Raw genomic sequence first — 20437 nt, forward strand, 5'->3', positions numbered from 1 at the left:
AAGAAGGAGCTGAGTCGAAAGGCGAAGCTCTCTAATTACCAGTCGATCTACGTTCCTACCCTCACCTATGGTCACGAACTATGGGTAGTGACCGAAAGAACGAGATCGCGAATACAAGCGGCCGAAATGAGCTTTCTCCGCAGGGTGTCCGGGCTCTCCCTTAGAGATAGGGTGAGAAGCTCGGTCATCCGGGAGGGGCTCAGAGTAGAACCGCTGCTCCTCCGCGTCGAGAGGAGCCAGCTGAGGTGGCTCGGGCATCTGATTAGGATGCCTCCTGGACGCCTCCCTGGTGAGGTGTTCCGGGCACGTCCCACTGGGAAGAGGCCCCGGGGAAGACCCAGGACACGCTGGAGGGACTATGTCACTCGGCTGGCCTGGGAACGCCTCGGGGTCCCCCAGGAAGAGGTGGTGGAAGTGGCCGGGGAGAGGGAAGCCTGGGCCTCCCTGCTTAGGTCGTTGCCCCCGCGACCCGATCCCCGGACAAGCGGAAGATGACGAGACGAGACGAGCACGCCAAAGCGGACGTGAGGCCTTGTCTCGGTTCCATACGGTTTACCGTGTGGAGACGAAACTTTGATAATGTAATCACAAGCATGTCATCTAATCATGTTCCTACCACAATCACCTTGATATGTCAAAATATGACTGAATTACAGCTGTTTATTCTTGGGTCAAATCTGACAAAGCTTGCCACGGGAGAAACAGCTTCCTTTTTTAAATAAAGTAACCAAACACAGCACTTCCCAGCAGCCAGAATAGCTCATTGGGATAAGACGTGCTCCTCAGAATTGCAAGGTAGTAAGATCGAATCCAGCCACAGTCATCGAGCATGTCGTGACACTTGATAATCTGTTTAGCGACGCCACAGTAGCTGTCTAGCAGTATAATCGTAATAGTAACAATAACGTTTCATTGTCATGGGATTTATAGTCAAGAAGAAATGCATTTATTGTGCTTTGTAGATACAACGCTGCTACATCTAGCCAGTGCATTTTGTCTCAAAATGACATGACTGTGTTTTATGATTTGTTTCTTTAGCTACTGAATTTCCATATCGAATGCTGCTTGGCCCCTTCATTGCTGCTTGCAGCTATATATATATATTTTTTTATTCTTGTACCATGGAAGTCAATGGCAGCCCCTAGAACCCTTCCATTACATTACATTACATTTATTCATGTAGCAGACGCTTTTATCCAAAGCGACTTCCAAGAGAGAGCTTTACAAAGTGCATAGGTCACTGATAATAACAACAAGATAACCCCAAAGCATTGCGGGTTGCCAAAACAAGAAGTACACATTGTGAACGACCAAAAAATAAGTGCTAAAGGGAGGAAACCATAAGAGCATGTAGATAAACAAGTTACAATTAAACAACGTGAAACTCTAAGTGCAAGTGTACCTGTAGGGAAGCAATAAAAATAGGATTAACTAAAATAGAAAACAGTTTAAATCAGCTACCACTAACAAACAAGAGCAACAGTCTAAGCAAGAGTCATTGTGATCCTTGAGGAAACCAGCGTTGGGTTCAGCAAACCATTCCTAAGTACCGTTGTACTCCCGGAACAAGTGCGTCTTGGGCCTTCTCTTGAAGGTGGAGAGACAGTCTGTGTCTCTGATAGAGGTGGGGAGTTGATTCCACCACTGGGGGGCCAGGCAGGAGAAGAGCTTGTGTTGGGATTGGGCGGTCTTGAGCGGTGGGACCACCAGGCGGTTGTCTGAAGAAGACCGTAGGTGGCGGGTGGGGGTGTAAGGCTGCAGGAGAGACTTGATGTAGTCGGCTGCAGTCCCGTTCACTGCTCGGAAGGTCAGTACCAGGGTCTTGAATCCGATGCGGGCCGTTATGGGTAGCCAGTGGAGGGATAACGAGCGGGGTAACGTGGGAGCGTCTGGGTAGATTGTAGACCAGGCGGGCCGCCGCATTCTGAATCCTCTGAAGAGGGCGGGTTGCGCATGCTGGGAGACCGGCGAGCAGCAAGTTGCAGTAGTCCAACTTGGAGAGGACAAGTGCTTGGACAAGCAGCTGGGTGGAGTGCTCAGACAGGTATCTCCTGATCTTCCGGATGTTGTAGAGGGTGAATCTACACGACCGGGAGACCGCAGCAATGTGGGCCGTGAGGGAGAGCTCGTCATCCATGGTAACCCCAAGGTTCCTGGCAGAGGATGAGGGGGTCACCGTTGCAGATCCTAGGTTGATTGAGAGGTCGTGGGAGATGGAGGGTTTGGCCGGGATGATGAGAAGTTCTGTTTTGGCGAGGTTCAGCTGGAGGTGGTGCTCGGTCATCCAGGCGGAGATGTCTGCGAGGCAGGCCTCAATCCTAGCTGAGATCCCCGGATCGGTCGGGGGGAACGACAGGTACAGCTGTGTGTCATCAGCGTAGCAGTGGTACGAGAAGCCATGGGAGGTGATGATTGGTCCAAGTGAGGTGGTGTACAGAGAGAAGAGGAGGGGTCCAAGGACGGAGCCCTGTGGGACGCCAGTGGAGAGCTGGCGAGGGTCTGACAGTTTGCCTCCCCAGGAGACCTGGTAGGATCTTCCCGACAGGTAGGATGAGATCCACTGGAGTGCAGTGCCAGTGATGCCCATCTCAGAAAGTCTGGAGAGCAGGATCTGGTGGTTAACCGTATCAAACGCTGCAGAAAGGTACAGCAGAATGATGACGGATGACCTCGAAGCCGCTCTGGCAGACTGGAGGGCAGTGGTGACTGAAAGGAGGGCAGTCTCTGTGGAGTGGCCGGTCTTGAAGCCCGATTGGTTGGGGTCAAGCAGGTTGTTCTGAGAAAGAAAGTTAGACAGTTGGTTAGATACAGCACGTTCAATTGTTTTAGAGAAGAAGGGTAACAGTGATACCGGTCTGTAGTTCTGGAGGATGGCAGGGTTAAGGGAGGGTATTTTGAATAGAGGGGTAACTCTGGCCTGTTTGAAGGCAGAGGGGAAGGTGCCAGAGGTAAGAGAGGAGTTTAGAACATGGAGCAGAAAAGTTATGATAGAGGGGGAGATGGTTTGAAAGAGAGGGGAGGGGACAGGATCAAGGGGACAAGAGGTGGGGCGATGAGAGAGAATGAGATTAGAGAGCTCTGCCTCGGACAGGGGAGAGAAAGAGTTTAGACATTTAGTTGGGTCAGTCATGGAGGGTGAGGGGGTAGGAAAGGTGGGTTTAGGGAACCGACTGCTAATGTCAGCGACTTTTTTCTCAAAGAAGGAGGAGAAGTCGTCTGCTGTCTGGGTGGAGGGAGGGGTGGCGGAGGTGGGTTAAGAAGGGTGGAGAAGGTAGAGAAAAGTTTGTGGGGGTTAGAAGCAGAATTAATTTTGTTAAGAAAGTAGAGGGTTTTAGCTCTAGTTATGTGAGAAGAGAAGGATTTAAGGAGGGAGTGATACTTATCAAGGTCCAGACCGTCTTTGGACTTGCGCCATCTCCTCTCAGCTGCTCGAAGGGTGGACCGTTCTTCACGGATAACATCCGTAAGCCACGGGCAGGAGGGAGAAGATCGTGCAGGGCTGGTTGACAGGGGACAGAGAGTCAAGTGATGCCGTTAAAGCGGTTAACAAGGTGTCAGTGTTAGTGGGGTGGGACGAGAACTCGTCAATGGAAGGGAGGGAGAATGTTACAATAGAGGAGAAATGGGAGGGGGATAGGGAGCGGAGGTTGCGCCGGAAAGTTACGAGGGGAGGGGAGGTGGGAGGGAGAGAGATAGAGAATTGGATAAAGTAGTGATCAGAAATGTGCAGTCGGGTTACAGAGGTTAAGTCAGTGAGATAACTTTTTGTGAAATTTGGCACACTCATTAAGGACAGTTCCTTCTATACCTACACCAAGTTTCATGTCTCCCATTAGAACACTCTAGTGCCACCAATGGGTCAAAGTTGTGACTCATAATAATTTGTGATAATAGCCGAATTGATGCGGCCGCCATTTTGAATTCATTGAAAAACGTTTTTTCTCTACTCCTTCTACCGATGTTGTCCAATCTTCACCAAATTTAGCAGAGATTATCTCAGACCAAGCCTAACAAAAGCAAACAGATGGTTTTCTGATTTTCGAAACCGTTTTCCCGGTACAGGCAATTTAAACGTGCCATTAAGCCAGCAAACAGGAAGTTGGGTCGTATCTCAGCAAATCTTTGATGGATTTACACCAAGCTTGCTGTGTGTACTCGTTACCTTCTTCTGAGGATGTCTAAAATGTTTTCTGGGTCACTTGACTGCCTGGACACCTCATTGCTGCTTGCAGCTATATTTGGATTTGGTCAGATTTGGTATCCCATTGGTAAGTCTACAGCCTGGATTTTTCTATACAGTGACAATTTGTGAAGAATATACATTTTTCAATGGTTCGCAATGTTAGGAGGAATCAAGCCATTGCTGCTTGCAGCTATATTTAGGGTTCCTCCGTCAGGAGGACCCTACTGTAATTGTTGGTATTCTTCTTCTTATTATTATTCTTGTAATTTAACTCATGAACACATTGGTAAAAAGTTTAGAAATTTGGCATATTGATACAACATGCCACAGCTACGGCCCAAACACAGACTGGCCCACATCAGACAATAGGGGGCGCCACAGGCCACGCCCAAATGTCCACTTTTCAGAGTGGTTGCATTTCCACCCCATTGCTTCAATTCTTCTGAAACTTGGTGGGCATTCCTCATTTTTCATGAGGAACAAAAAAGCCTCAAGGACCCATAAGGTCCGCCATGATGGATTTTCCTGTACAGTGATAATTTGGGACAACATTCAAAATTCCTCTTCTCTTGAACCAAATGTCTAATTGACTTGAAATTTGGTACATATATGTATCATTGACGTATTTAAAAATGTTACTTAATGCAATTGAATTGAAGTACAAAATGGCTGAAAGGGGTGTATTTATTTAAATGTCCACATTAACTCAATATGTTTGTGTCACTAAATCAAATGTCATTTTGAATGATGGTTTTTCAAACCTAATAGGCTTTAAGGTGATCACTCTGACGTACCCTACACAATTTCACCTTGGTATGTCAAAATATGACTGAATTACAGCTGTTTGAACTTGGACCAAATCTGACAATGCTCACCATTGGAGAAACAGGTTTTTTTTGTACAGTAACTGAACATGCCAAAACTCAACACTGAGAATAGCTCAACGAGCGGGAACGGTGACCTGCAAAGTATAAGGTCGTAGGTTCAAATCAAGCCACACTGAGTCTGTCTTAAATTTGAATACATGTTTAGTTAAACAGGATGACATCGTTCTGAAGTGCCATGCGCAATTTCACCTTGATATGTCAAAAGATCATTGAATTACAGCTGTTTAAGCTTTCGCCGAATCAAACAAGCCATGCTACAGGATATACAGGTTTTATCAGAAACTAACCAGAAGTTCTCAGCCTTGCGGGTAGCCCAATGGGTTGAAACGTTGTACTGCAAAGCATAAGGTCACAGGTTTGAATCCAGGCACAGTCTTTTGGCCTGTCATAATTTTGATTACTTGTTTAGTTAAACTGGCAGACATTATTCTGAAATACCTTGCACAATTTCATGCAATTTAACCTTGAAATGTTTCTTAACCTTTGTCCCAAAGCTGACAAAAAACTAATACTCATATCACGCAGTCGGAGCACTGCTAGATAATCAGCATCAGATCCCTTGGGTACCCAGCATGCAGTGCGGCATGTCCAAAAACGCAAAGACTTGTGGAAAATAGTTTGGTTACAACAGCCTTGCGAGGGATTTCATTTGTTGTGTTCGTTCAATTAGATGTTTGTAATGTTATTGTTGGTTAGTGAATATAATCTTGTTGGTCACCTTGATTGTGTATGTTGTGTAGTTTAATGGGAGCAGAGAGTCGGCTGCTAAACAGTCACATGTTATTCTTGCAAAGAGCTGAATGTGAACGCTGCCCTAGCCCAGTTACCCACATGATTTTAGTTGGTTGTGCATTGACTGAGAATCTGGAATTGATTTTGGCCAAACATGAAGTCGTTTTGCTCTCTTGTTGTCAAAGTCTCGATCTTCTGCAGTGTACATGTTTATAATATTTTGCCATTTTGCGGAGGAACCCGCATCGCTGCTTGCAGCTATATTCTTCAAATTGTAACTGTATAAAAAAATCTATGCTGCAGAATTACCAATGGGATACCAAATTTGAAATGCAATACCATCAAGATCCACAAGGGCCTTTATTTTAAGCCAAGAAGTGAAAGGAGACATGACATGAAAACTTCATTTTATGAGGTTATTTAACATTAATATGAGTTCCCCTAGCCTGCCTTTGGTCCCCCAGTGGCTAGAATTTTCGATAGGTCTAAACAAAGCCCTGGGTGTTCTTCTCTCGCTTTGACAAAATGAAGGCTCAATTGCTCTATTTGAAAATCTCCTCCGGGTGACGTAGATACGAGAAAGGTTACCTCCCCTCTCTCTGCTTTGCCCGCCCAGATCATCTGGCCCGCCCATGAGAAACTGAGCTACCACCGTGCAAGGGCAAGTGCGATATTGGTTTTTCCTGGAGAGACATGGCGAGCAAACGAACGAAGCACAACAGTTGCTCAGTGCTTGGATGTACAAATGCAAGCACAAATCTTTTTTTAGTTCGTTCATCCGAGCCTCTGCACAACCAATATCTAAATTTTATTTTTGCTGTAAATGCGCCGACACAACTTCCCAAAGTTTTGTATGTCTGCGCCAAACATTTCAGCCACTACTGTTTCTTCAACTTGAGCCAACACAAAGCTGGCCTTACTGAAATTACATTCTGGATCATTACTAAACCTCCTTGGTCAAGCTACAAACCTTGGACAAGTAAGTTAACTAATGCAATCATTTTGTTGCTTACTGTATATGGTTACCTAGCTTGCTACCCTTAGAATGTGGCTGTAACATTAGCTCTGCAGCTAACAGCTGAGTTACTGTTGCTAATGTAAAGATAAATGGCATCAAGTGTGTGTGTGTGAATACAAACGCTGTAACACCAGTGTTGTACACTTCTTTGTTATTTGGATAACCGTTGGTGTTATGGCGTGCGCGATATCCGCCTTTCCCCTCATTTAAATTATTATGAGTGTGCACTTCTGCAAACCAGGGTGATCAGATGAGAATGGGCAAATTCGAAGCATCTTACAGCAACGGGGCTACGAGCCAGCTGAGTTACTGTCGCTAATGTAAAGGTAGATGGCATCAAGTGTGTGTGTGAATACAAATGCTGTAACGTGAGTGTTGTACACTTCTTTGTTATTTGGATAACCGTTATGCTGTTGGTGTTATGGCGTGCGCGATATCCGCCTTTCCCCTCATTGAAATTATTATGAGTGTGCACCTCTGCAAATCAGGGTGATCAGATGAGAATGGCTAAATTTGAGGCATCTTACAGCAACGGGGGCTACGAGCCATTGCGATACATCCGTTGTAAACATTAGCGCATGTAGCCGCCCCTTTCCTCCTCATTAGCATTTAAAGCTACAGACACAGAAACAGCGCGTTTTGAGGAAAGCTCATTGAGGGACTGCTCGTAGTGGCTGTAACTATGCACCAAGGCTGAATTTCGGGAAAGATACTTCGGATACAGTATTAGGGGACCACTAAGACCTATATAAAAGCATCCAAAAACAGTATTTCAAGTCTCCTTTAAGGGAGGGGGCTTGGTGAGCCTATCCATTCCAGAAAGCCTTGTATAATTGTGCTTTAGGGCGTGGCCTGTAGCGCCACATATGGGTGATGGGGGGCCATTTGTGGTTTGGTAGTTACTCTTGGCCAACACTATCAATGTTTCAGGATTTTTATAACTTTTTACCATTGCATACAAAATCGGAAATGCAATACCAACAAGATCCAAGCGGGCTTTGGTTAAAGTGTGGTTGTTACTCTTGGCCTTTACTATCAATGTTTCAGGATTTTGAGAACTTTTTACCATTTTATACAAAACCGGAAATGCAATGACACCAAGGTCCTCAAGGGCTTATGCTGACATTCAAGGAATGAGTGGGGGCTTGGTCAACCCACACTCTCCTGAAATGTTGCGTGAGCGTCTTGCCAAGCCCGCGCGTTTGTCCAGGGAAGGCTGAGTGTGTGAGAATTTGGAGCACGCGCGCTGAGAAGGAGAGGGAGAGGGGATTTGGGCAAAAAGCTCTAGAAATTAGCCAAGCATGCATATTTAAAATATTCACAAAAAATCAACTTTTCATCTTACATTGAACTTTTTTTCAGATTTTTGTAGTAAACATTCTCAAGAGTTTTCATATGAACTTGTGATTGAATCATAGTATCACTTTTTGACCGGCGAATGTGTAAAGCATATCCACAAAACAGTACAAAGTCACAAAGTGATACTCGGACAAGTCAATGAAACACTTTGTATTCATCAGCGCACATGAACTATGTTAAACTTCTATCCTTTGGTTTCATGAACACAATTACTCAAACATCTAGCTTTCGCTCTCATCGCCTCTGTTTATTGCCTTCTGCCTAATGCTAGCTAGTAAGGATAACTATGCAGCTAACCAAGCTAGCTAGCTACCATTTCCAAAAAAACAGTTGCGCTGTAAAGACCGTCACAAAAACTTGGAAAGCACAAAATAAACAACAAAATTACATGACGCAATATAGAATAACCCAACCATACAGGCACGTACAGTACATTCATTTCAAACGCCGTCTCACACAAAGTAAAAAGGTTTTATAGCTTGAAATGCTGAAATACATAGCCTACTGTTTACTAGCAAAGATTAATCCCTAGCTCAACAAAACAAGTACAACATTGAATAAAATAGTGTTTAACTTATCATACGAATTAAACACAATAATACATGTTGTTTATTGATGTAATAGGTATGCTTTTAATACTTACGGTCAGATGTAACGAAAATCTTCTGCACACAAAAAAATGGTGTTCTCTCAATATCAAAGATCTAGAATCTTCTGTTTACCTTACACCCGTATATCCGGTTCCATTATTCAAGACAAATAATACAAAATACATGATCAAAGTAGTACATTAAAATAAACAAAGGTTACTGACACACTTTTAATCCAATGAAGAAAAATCTACTTGACTGTTATAGCAAATTCCAAAGGAATATGGATTTGAAAGACATTTGTATCGTACATTTCCTTGCAAAACCACTGTTCCGTCTGTCTGCATCTCTGTGTGTCTTTGCATGTGGGATATTCTTAAACAGGGTTGTTGACTTAAAAGGTTTAGCAAAGGCAACTATGTCTGGAAATATGAAGGTTATACCTTGGTCCAAAGCAGTACCTGAATATTCAGAATCAGAATTGGTGTTTATTCGCCATGAAAGTTTGCACAAACAAGGAATTTACTTTGGCAGGAGAGCCTACCTAGGGAGCCATTTTCGGCACCAACTAGAAAGGTTACAGCAGAACATGACATGAGGAGAGAGGAGGAGAGAAAAAGGCAACCCCCAGACAATGTTCCTAGAGGAGTACAGTGTGGAAATAGGCAAAAACCTCAGCACATAAGCCCAACAACATTTACAAAGTAAATTGCAAACAGCAATCTATCACTGAAAACTGGAAATAGCACTTGTCTCCTCTCCTGGTTTATGAGCTCTCATGAGTCTGCCAACCAGAGGACCTAGATGGAGAGCAAGGGAGCACTGAGACATTGCCACTCAATGACAGATATAGAACACAGCGGCCTAAATACAGCCGCCTCTTATTAAGGCTCCTTTTTAAGAATAGGGCCAGACTGTGCTGCTGTAGGAATGAATAATGGAGACAGCCTCCAGAAGCTCATTTCCAGAGAATAATCATCAGGCTAAAGTATGTCCTGATGATCACACAGATAAAGTGAGCACGAGGCTTGCATGATTAATGGCCAGCAGGTCTGTCTTTTGGAACACTAGCTCTCTGGATCAGACAATCTGTTCCTGGACAGCTTTGTGAAAATGGTACTAGAGCTACTTTTCCCTTTATTCTCCCTTCACAGCAGACTCCTTTAACAATGACCTACAAAGACATTTGACCACTAGATGGGGCCATGGTCAAAGAAAATCTTACAAACATTTCAATATGCCATCTATAAACTACTGCACATTACGTGACTGACTATGATTGTGATTAGCTTCAGTTACAGGTAGATTTTTAGATGGATGATAATAATGTCACAAACCAAAGCTGTTTGCGCAGATTTTTTAGCAGTTGTACTAATGAGCCTTTGATGTTAAAAAAAGTAGCAATAATCAAGAGATCCTTGCTCAGTGGCCCAGCTGGGGAGGTTCAAGGATAGTTGGTAATGATTCACAGAACTGGACACCCCATTTATCACTGAGACCTATTCTTGGGAACCATATCTTTACGTTTCTCAGGCACCACCCATAGCAAACTGGAGTGCATGACATGATTACATGACACAGCACACATTTGACTGTTACGTCACTCTCCCACATTTGCAAATCAAGTTTTATCAGATGGTTAATGACATTGAAATGGTGAAATGACTCATCATCCAACAGCTAGAAAATACCTGGTGTTTAAAGTTGATAATGTGGGCAGTTGACTTGTTGCTAGTGCCCGATTTGATCACAGATTTTAATCCCAGGTCTGTAAAGGGTATTGGTGAACATCATCGTCTGTGTTATGCATCTAAATGCTGACAGAAGAAGCACACCATATTTGTCTCGGTGACCGACAGGGACAGTTTGGTATTTGTTTCAGTTATACTGTTATAACTTTATATTATAAATGCATAGGTCACTCTCTGTGTGTGTCTGTGACTGGCGACAGGGGTGAGAACAGTGCAGAGCAGAGGACACTCACTGACTCACCAGCAGCACTGAAAGTAACAGATGACTGGTAGACAAGCTATATCAAACTTTCTACCCATGGCAAAGCCACAAAGACTGGACCAGATGTGTATCAATGAGACATCTTTCAACTTTCACAGCCTCTAGGCTGGAGAAGAGATCTGGCTCCATATGAACAGGTGACGCAAACTTATTTTTGCTCTTTTATCTTATAGGCTGCTTGTAAGTTATTGGACTGTAACAGGAACTTAAAGAAAGACACAAATACATGCCCTTATTTTGACACCAAGGGAAACAGTGCCTCTCACGCATGAGGACCACGAATAGTGTTAACATCACAATCATGCTTGAGCCACACTGAACAAATCATGTTCGTCATTCATTCTTTAAAATCAGCTGTGCTTGAACCAAATTGTCAGGACATTTTATTTGAGTTTCACCATTGAGTCTCATGTCAATGGGCCAATCAAGGATTATTTAAAAAAGTAGGGCAGACAGCTGAGAACGGAACAAACATGCATATTGGCAAGATTCCACTCATTATGCATTAACAGAGAAAAGCTCATTGGACATTGCCCGGTTTAGGGGGTGGTCTGACGTAGTTTGGGTCAGTTTAATTGCACAATGCCCCTCCCACTGAGTTAACTTATTTTAGGTCACATTTTCCCCCAATTTCTTTCAGCCTAACCAGGCTCAAACAACATTATTATTGTGAAACTACTGAGCAATCACTGTCCCAAAACATTATAATTGAAAATATTAGTTCTCTGCAAGTTAGATATAGCATATATATAAAAATAACGATTAAAAGCTCATTTAAAAAAAGGTAACTAAGTTTGTTTCTCATAAATAAGGTTATTAATCGACTATTGAACATATTTAACTATTCAACTTTTTAAGATTAATGGGATGTCTAGCCTCACTGTGACCAGTCTTTATATTAAGTTAATGGCCCTGAAATTCAGCACAAGACAAGAGTTGACTAATTGGTTATTTTAATATAAATGTTATATTGTTTCGTAAACAGAAATGAAAATCCTCCAAACACATTAAGTGTACATTAGGCAAAGACGTAAAAGTCTAAAACAGACTAATTTAAGAAACTAAAATAATCAAAACAAAATATATTTCATAAATATTAATACACATCCAGAACATGACACATTCATAGAAAGTAAGTGGGAAAAGTTTCATTGTATCCATTACTATACTGCAAACTGTAATCACACTTGAGATGGACCGATTAGCACTGGCCTGGATACCTGCCTTGTTCAGTCAGTGCAGTAAACAACACAGCATCTTTTCCACAACGTCTTGCAACATCTGGCAATCAGAGATAGCGTTTTTTCAAAAGGTGTAAACATCAGTAAACATATTTGTAACTCTGTAATGCATTAAAGTCACTGATGGAGGTTGATTAGCCAGTTGAAAAAACAAAACAAAAAAACAATGTAAACAACCCTGAAGACTTACCACTCTAAAATGTATTCTAATAAGGTAGGTTGTGAACCCAGTAGAAATGGATGCAGTGAACGTTCAGGACATAATGCTTAATTTGCTATACTAAATGAATATAAAACAAGCTCAACAAGGTGTCTGAAATCTGATCAAAGGTAGCAGACATTGAAAATAAATGAAGGAATCACACTGTCAGAACTGTTCCAGGGACACATCCTGAACGAGGAACGTTGTCAGTGTGAGTGTCCTGCTTTCACCTAACACTCTACACAAAGCCCCTGCCTATTTTACATTCTATGACACAAATGAGGCAGGAAATACTCCTTGTACAGTATGTTACAATAAAAAAATATTGCACCAGAAAATACATTTTGAATTATGTAATAAATATGCTGCATGTCTTTGATCACAAAGATGAGCACATTGCATATACATTAATTTCAATACATTGTAGACTGCAAAACTGTTAATAACAGATTGCCTGTGCAACTACTGTAGTCCATGACCAACAGTGTCTTCTACAACATCACACCAACACTGACTGAGCTCGGACAGAGGAACTTTCAGGAAGTGCTGCTTCTTTTTCTTGTTCTGGGTTTTCTCTTCATGAAGTCTTCCTCTTGGTCACTTTCACAAGCCCTCTGAAACAAGTAAATGGCAGAGAGTTTGTGAGAAGTTTAGGCACAGGTTACAGCACAAGCAGACTGAATGTAGAGTAGTTAGTGTTTAGCGTACACTATATGTCACAGTAACAGGACACAAACAGTCCCACTGAACCTTGGTCAAATAAGATCATGCCGTGAGCCTTATGACTACCCAATTCAGGATTAGTTGTATTAGTCCCTGATTGCCCAGACCTGCTGGTTCCAGTGGTGCCAGAACAGTGTGTCCTCCTCACCTCATGCTGGTCAGGCAGCTTGGGATGGCCCTTCTTCATCATGCGTGTTAGGTGGTTGCACAGGGACACAATCCTGAATGTCAGCTGTTTAATAATTGAAGGAGAGGGTTAAGAGAAGTAGGTTAGAAGTACAGTACAAATAATAGTACATTAATTAATATAATCCACTACAGTTTGCTTAGACTTGGATGTCTTTGAGATTGAGTGTGCGTTTTACCTTCCACTTGCGTCTGGCATACAGTCTCCTGAAGTTTTCCAGGTTGACCACAGACAGCCTCCTCACCAAGGCCTGTCTGGGGTTTAACGGCTGAGGAGAGAAGTAAAAAGTATAAGGAAAGACTAAAATGCAAAATTTAATATCAATGTTAAACCAAGGCCTGTTGAACACTTTCATTGACATATTTTAGACTGCAGCTGGAATATTGTAATTGTAATATTGTAAGCATGTATTTACTAATTTAAAACTAGAACAAAAAAATTCAATACTTCAAAACAATTTGCTGAGAGAAATAAACAGGGACCTTTATTTATGTCCACCTTTAGGAATTCATAAACAAACCAAATACAAGGTGATGTTTTATGTCCAGTCATTACAATTGGTTACTGACATTTCCAAAATAAAGTGCCATATTTGCACTGGACTATCAATATAAAAAGAAAATTTGACTAAACATTTTTTTTTACTAGAAAACAAAATTAACTAAGAATGAAATGAAAATATAAATCAACAATTTCAATGAGTTCAACAAGTAAAGAATAACTTTCTGCTACAATCCAAATTAAGGAATATATATTTGATCATGGGTTCTTGGCAAGGTCAAGGCAAGGAAGCAGACACAGTGGTGGACCAAACAGTCCTGTATGGTAGAGTGGCTAGACAGAAGCTACTCCTCAGTAAAAGGTACATGGCAGCCTGCCTGGAGGCAGGAAGGCACCTGAAGGACTGAAAATTCTCTGGTCTGGCGAAACAAAGATTGAACTCTTTGGCCTGAATGCCAAGCGTCATGTTTGGAAGAAACCAGGCACCTGTCCAATACCATCCATACAGTGAAGCAAGGTAGTGGCAGGCAACTTGTAAGTTATTGGACTGTGGCCATCATGCTGTGGGGATGTTTTTCAGTGGCAGGAACATGGGTGACTAGTCAGGATTGAGGGAAAGATGAATGCAGCTTGAGTGACATGCTTGATGAAAACCTGCTCCAGAGGGCTCTGGACTCTTATTGTATATTATTTTATATAATTTTTTACATTGTATAATGGTGGTTAGAATTATTTAGATACTGTTGTACATTTTCTACATTTTATAGGGAATACAAATAAATGTGAATATACTTTCAAGACAATAGAAAAAACAAGCTTGGAAAACAAAACTCATGACATTGAACAGAAGTTGAGTCTTGCATTTCAGTAAATAAATCAGATGAGATATAATTTTCTACAAAACCTGACTTCTATGACACATTGAACATTATTGACTAATTAAGCAAAGGTACCCATGTCATAATCTTTCCTTTCCTCAATGTTAGTTAGACTCTTTTATATCCTGTTTGGCCTCAGGACCCAGTTCCCCTCCACAGGACTGGTTGATCAGCTCTGTCAGGGCATGTTTGATGTCTTTGTTGAGGCTGTCAGGCAGGCTGCCAGTCCCCTCCTGGTTTAGGGACCGCATCAGCTCCTGCAGCCAGTGGAGCTCTGTGGTCAGCTCTTGCCTGAGGGACCTGAGGCGGTTCTGCCTCTGGACGTACCTCCCACTGATGCTCTCCAGGCTGGCATCCACTGCCAGCAGGTCAACCTGCAGTAGCCTCCTGGAGGCCTCCACCTTTTGGAACTCATAGCACACCTGAGAGAGTTGCTTCCTTGCATTTTCGCCCTCCTCCTTGTACAAGGCCTCCTTCTTGGTGTAGACGGCGAGGAGGGTGTCAACGTCCCCCTGCAGACTCTGGTGGGCTCCGGTCACCCCTGTCAGGCCAGTTTCCATAAGGGAAACCTCCTCTACCACATGGGCAAAGCGCTCAAAGTTGACGTAGGTGTTGTTGGGGGGCATGCTGGTGTGGGAATGATTGGTGTACTCTTTTAGATGCTTGGTCTTCATTTGCTGAGGCTCCATCTTCTTCATGGCTTCAAGGACAGAGCTCTCATCCACATGGCCTTGTGACTTCAGACAGGGGGAGTGGAGGAACATGAAATGAGAGCTTGTCCCATGGATGGAAATCTGACACACACGAGATGGTAAGCAGGACACGTGTTACCCTTGTGGAATTAGTGCACATCACGCAGGTTGAGCCAGTAGAACTCAGTACCCAAGGTGCATTAGGGAATGTGTGGAAGTCCACCTCTTTACATTTGCCAGTGTATTCATCACTCCAAACTGGATGGGGTTTCCACAACAAAACTATACACATGCATGTGCGCTATCAGTGGTAGAGCACTCATGGTCATTCTCAGAGTCATAATCACACAAATGTTAGCATTTGTTTTCCAAGTCTTCCTGATTATTTGTCTGTGTCTAGTATAGTACAGATCAAAACTGTGTAAAAAAGTGCAGACTAGTGGCCATGTTTATGATCATATGTTCAGTCTCCCCCTTAGGGGTGGGGGAAAAATCGAATTGCATTTGTATCGAGATTCAGTCTTCTAGCGATTCATATCGATTCACAAATGTCAAAAATACATTTGTATTTTATTTTAAATAATAATAAATGTCAAGGTTTTGATGCATTGGGATTTTTTTCTTCAACACTTGAACAGCCTATCACAGTCAAATAGAAACAAGTTACACTAAACAGCAAATTGGAATCAAATGTAAGCATATATTGAAAAACAAATTTGACAAAAAAAAATTTTGAATCATTTTTTTATCGAATCGTGAGCCCAAGAATCGATCTGAATCGAATTGTGAATTACGAAAAGATTCCCAGCCCTTATCCTCATCATTTTGAAGTACAGTTTTTTGTTATTTTGTTATACCTCATCCACAAAATATATGAGGAGAATGTCAAATAATGACAGAACCAGGCTATTATCGAATGAAGCAAAAAGCATGTACTTACTTTTATCCAGGGATGGTGAAGAGCATCTTGGATAGTCAGTCTTTTTCTGCAATGCAAGTAACAACTGTGAAGTTGTTAACAGCAAAGTAGCCTAAGACCTGTCTCCGCAATGTGAGCCTCTAGGGAGCGGGAAAACTTAGCAGACTTCCTTAGTTTCCTTAGCCTGGCTGCCAGCCCAACTTATCCCTGCCCACAAAAAAGTTTGGTCGGGAAGTTGGGTCTGGAGTAGCTCGTTTGCGGAAAAACTATATCCGAACAGGAGCTGTTCGGACCAATCAAATTGTCAGGGCAGGCTTTGTATGATGATGGACAGATGATCAACAGTAACGTCATCAACAACGTCACCAAAGAGCGCTTGGGTTGAATTTGTTTTCAACAAACAACATAATACATTGCTCTGATTGGTTGTAGGTCTATCCAATTGAGCGAAGAGGCATTTGTTTTACGAGTTCGGTTGAAACACGCCCCATAGTCACAGCCCAACACAGAGTTATCAGACTCATATTCTGACTAGAATTATGAGTATGACAACGTCAGGCTATAGTTTCCTAATAAAAACATTTCTCTGAAATGGCATGCACCAACATGTCAAATAAATGAGAGTAATCCTATACTTTAAATAAATGCATTGTCTATCACCTTTATCGTATTTTTCAGAAAATAAGCCAAATTTTCTATAAACTGGACCCCACCAGAATGGGAGCTTTATGTTTGTAAATCAGAGTATATACACCGCACTGGAATATATGCCACACTTAATACGTCAACAATTATACCAAGCAATGCACGAGTAGGCTATAGGCAGTACAGCATGCCGTTATGTAACACACATCAAAAACGAAAGTAAGTCGTAATTAATTTTTCTGTTGCCCGGGAATGAACTAATATTTAAGTTAATATTCCGAAACGGTAGCTAGCTAGCTTTAGTTAGCTTCCGGGCTAAGTTAGCTAGCATAATACTCGTAGCAATGCTACTATCATGCTAGCAGACATCCCAACCTGCAATAACTAATTATATGGAGGTGGCGTTGTGAGACCCGCATTAGAACGGTCACATATGTGCGACGCTACTCCTTAACAGGTTAACTAGCATTCACAAAAAGTGTTTCTACTGTTGTTTTGTTATAAAATCGTTCTATAAGCTGCTTCTAAATATAAGCTGCACCACCACAAGAAAAATTTAAAATTGGGATATAAACCGCGGTTTTATTTCCAAAAAATACGGTAGATCAATCAATGTATTCACATACACTCATAACCCTAATGCCTGTTGACCACCTGAGGCCATGTTTCAGGGGGTGAATCAGGGACCCAAGGATTCACCTTGTGTCTTTCTCCAGAAGCTGGCGGATGAAGCTCTTAGCAAGCTCACTGGTACTACTGAAAAACTCCTCTTCAAATTCATAATTTGTGGCTGAGATGTTTCCAAGGGTTTCCTGTTTCGAATCGCCAAGGAAAGGTGATGCCCCACTCAAACTACAAACACATACAAAACAACACAAAGACATTTAGAAAGCTGTGTCTGCTCTGTATGAATCAGCGTAATGCGTAAATGTCCAATTACTGCTAGTTCAAAGGCTAAACTTACAGTATATATGTGATGACTCCGATGCTCCTGTGAGAGAAGGTTAACACAAGGTTAATATAAAGAAACGGACTGCTGCCTGTAGTACATAGAAGCCTACAGTGTGATGTAATTAGGAACTCTTACCACATGTCGGCCTCTAATCCCAATGGCTCATAGTTGACTATCTCTGGAGCTGAAAATAGAACTGGTTATGAGCATCACAACACACTGGCCCAACACAAAACAACACGAAGCTCATAGACAGGAACCAGTCTCATATAAACATTTGCAAACAATAAAAAAGCATTTAAAAGCTCCATTAGACTAAATGGGATTCATATGATGAGCAAAGTGTAAGCATTTAATATAAAAACATTACCAACAAATTCAGGGGTCCCAAAAATATTTTTGAAGTCCGCCCCAGCTTCAATTTTATGAGCAAGACCAAAGTCGATCAGCTTGATTCGGGGGAGTGGAACATTCTTGTCCAATAGCATTATGTTTTCTGGCTGTAAATCACAACATTGTCATTAAACTCTATGTAGAGATGTGGCTCATAAATAAAGTAAGTTACCTGATTCCAGTGCTTCATCATATTGCGTAGGCATAAATGATAACATTCAATTCTTTACAGTTATGCTGGAGGGTATGATGTATGAAATTTTCTCATTTTATAGCTTTCTGACTGACAACTTATCCCAGTTTGTGGAACAACAATATTACTGTCAACACTATTATTGTTCTAAATGAGGAATGTTCTAAAAGGTGGGCCTATTTGCTTTGAATGCTTGTTTTCAGTAGCTCTTTGAATAGGCTGTCAGGTGGGTGCCTCTCTTCACCATACCTTGTGTGTGAGTGTAAGGCATAAGAAGAAAAATAGGATGGAGATTATCAGAGAGCAGTGAGGGTGAAATACTTGTAAAGTTGAGGAGATACATGTACATTTAGTCATTTAGCAGACGCTCTTATCCAGAGCGAATTACAGTAAGTACAGGGATATTCCCCCCCGAGGCAAGTAGGGTGAAGTGCCTTGCCCAAGGGCACAACGTCATTTTGCAAGGCCGGAAATCGAACCGGCAACCTTCTGATTAATAGCCCGATTCCCTAACCGCTCAGCCATCTGACTCCCTTTATAGGGATAACAATGTTATGATTGAAGCCAGAGAGAATCATATCATGATGATAAAAAAACCTGTCTGCTTACAACAAAATACCTCTAGCAATACAAATTATTAAACACAAAATATAAACATTTCTAAAACGTAGTTTGTTTAACGGTGGTAAACCCCAGAGGAAAGAGGCATGAGTACATACAGTACCTTGAGATCAAAGTGTGCAATCCTCTTAGAGTGAAGGTATTGGACTCCATCTAAGATCTGTTTAATGAACTGGGTGGCTTCCTCTTCACTCAGGGATTCCTTCTGGGCCAAGAAATCAAAGAGCTCTCCCCCTGACACCCTGCAACACACAGACACACACAATGGTTTTAATACCCTGTAGTATGCAACCCTTAAAAATGGAAGAGATCCAAGGTATAAAGATATTTTCATGATCAGAAAAAATTATAAAGTGGTAAATATAACAAAAGTGGCCACTCTGTTCCCTCAATTCAACATACACACACTTGTTGATTTGAGACACATATCTACAGTGCATGAAGACATGATACCAAACTACTGAAGTTTCTTCCCTTTCCACCTCATGTAACTAGAGGTGTAGAGTGCGTTGTTATGTTTTATTCTCTGACATGAATGGTAAAACAGAATATGTTGGGTGTATTGTGGTGCTGTTAACTCACAGCTCCAGAATGAGCACAACGTCAGAGCAGGTCTCATACACGTCATGCAGGGTGATGATGTTGGGGTGTTGAAGCTGCTGCAGAATATCCACCTCCCTCTCAATCTCCTCCCTTCTCACCCCCCGCCTGCTGGCCCGGCTCTGGCGCTTCTTAATACATTTTGCCGCAAACTCCAGGCCTGTGCTCTTCTCCTTGACATGTTTGACAATGGCAAATTGCCCGCTGTGGACACAAGACAAACAAAAGATGGTGACATCAGAGCTGATCTCAGCTGTTAGAATGGGTGGTCTGTCTTGGGCCTGGAGGTATCGTATTATTACAAAGGAGGCCAAAAGGAGGCAAATTCATGACTATAGCTAAAGCCTAATGCAATTGTCTCATTCCAAGCCACTTTCCAATATTTTGCAACAAATTAACTGGCAGCTTCATGTGCACCATTTGAGGCAAGTTGCTCAACTACACCACTTAAGGTAGGTTTCTCTTGTACTGTACATCTGAATATAGGCGAAGAGGAGAGGTGTGGCGGGAGGAAATCCTCCTGTTTGGTTTGTGTGTGTGAGTAATGGAGTAAGAGAATAATGGCTGGAGAAACTCGGCCACACAGAGAGGCAGTCTGCACTGCTGGCCTCCCACTGCAACAACAATCCCAACAAATGGTTGAGCCATTCTTAGAACTCTCTGCCCAGCCAGTCTAAATCTTCCAAATATTTCACAAAAGAATGGTCTCACAGCCAAAAGAATGGATTATTATTCCTGATGAGTTAATTCATGATTAATAAGATCCATTGCCATTTAAACTCATACAATACATGCTTTAGCTTTTGAAATGGGTTCATTTACCTATGATGGACACGTCTAGTCAGTGAAAACTGAACATGTACAGTTAATACCCCCATAACATGAGGTGGGGAACCAGAAAAAGACAG

General features: G+C 42.2%; 1 protein-coding gene across 7 annotated transcripts in view; it reads right to left on the reverse strand.

Annotated features, from left to right (window-relative positions):
* Positions 1-11718: 11718 nt before the first annotated feature.
* dapk2b (death-associated protein kinase 2b) overlaps positions 11719-20437 on the reverse strand; it is a 32558-nt gene continuing 23839 nt past the window's right edge. Inside the window, exons 3-12 of one of the 7 annotated variants that reach the window (XM_084672051.1) lie at positions 19512-19733; positions 19033-19171; positions 18093-18222; positions 17858-17906; positions 17735-17761; positions 17470-17622; positions 16147-16210; positions 13314-13403; positions 13097-13180; positions 11719-12839 (exon numbers count right to left, since the gene is read on the reverse strand). In XM_084672051.1, the coding sequence (XP_084528177.1) occupies positions 12762-12839; positions 13097-13180; positions 13314-13403; positions 16147-16210; positions 17470-17622; positions 17735-17761; positions 17858-17906; positions 18093-18222; positions 19033-19171; positions 19512-19733 (1036 nt within the window). In that variant the 3' untranslated portion in view covers positions 11719-12761. Of the gene's footprint in view, positions 12840-13096; positions 13181-13313; positions 13404-13592; positions 15309-16146; positions 16211-17469; positions 17623-17734; positions 17762-17857; positions 17907-18092; positions 18223-19032; positions 19172-19511; positions 19734-20437 lie in introns of those variants that run through there. The other 6 variants (XM_084672052.1, XM_084672049.1, XM_084672047.1 and 3 more) reach the window with 6 other exon arrangements.

The sequence above is a fragment of the Hypomesus nipponensis genome, chromosome 14 (genome assembly GCF_054491055.1).
Source record: "Hypomesus nipponensis isolate SF chromosome 14, ASM5449105v1, whole genome shotgun sequence".
NCBI lineage: Eukaryota > Metazoa > Chordata > Actinopteri > Osmeriformes > Osmeridae > Hypomesus > Hypomesus nipponensis.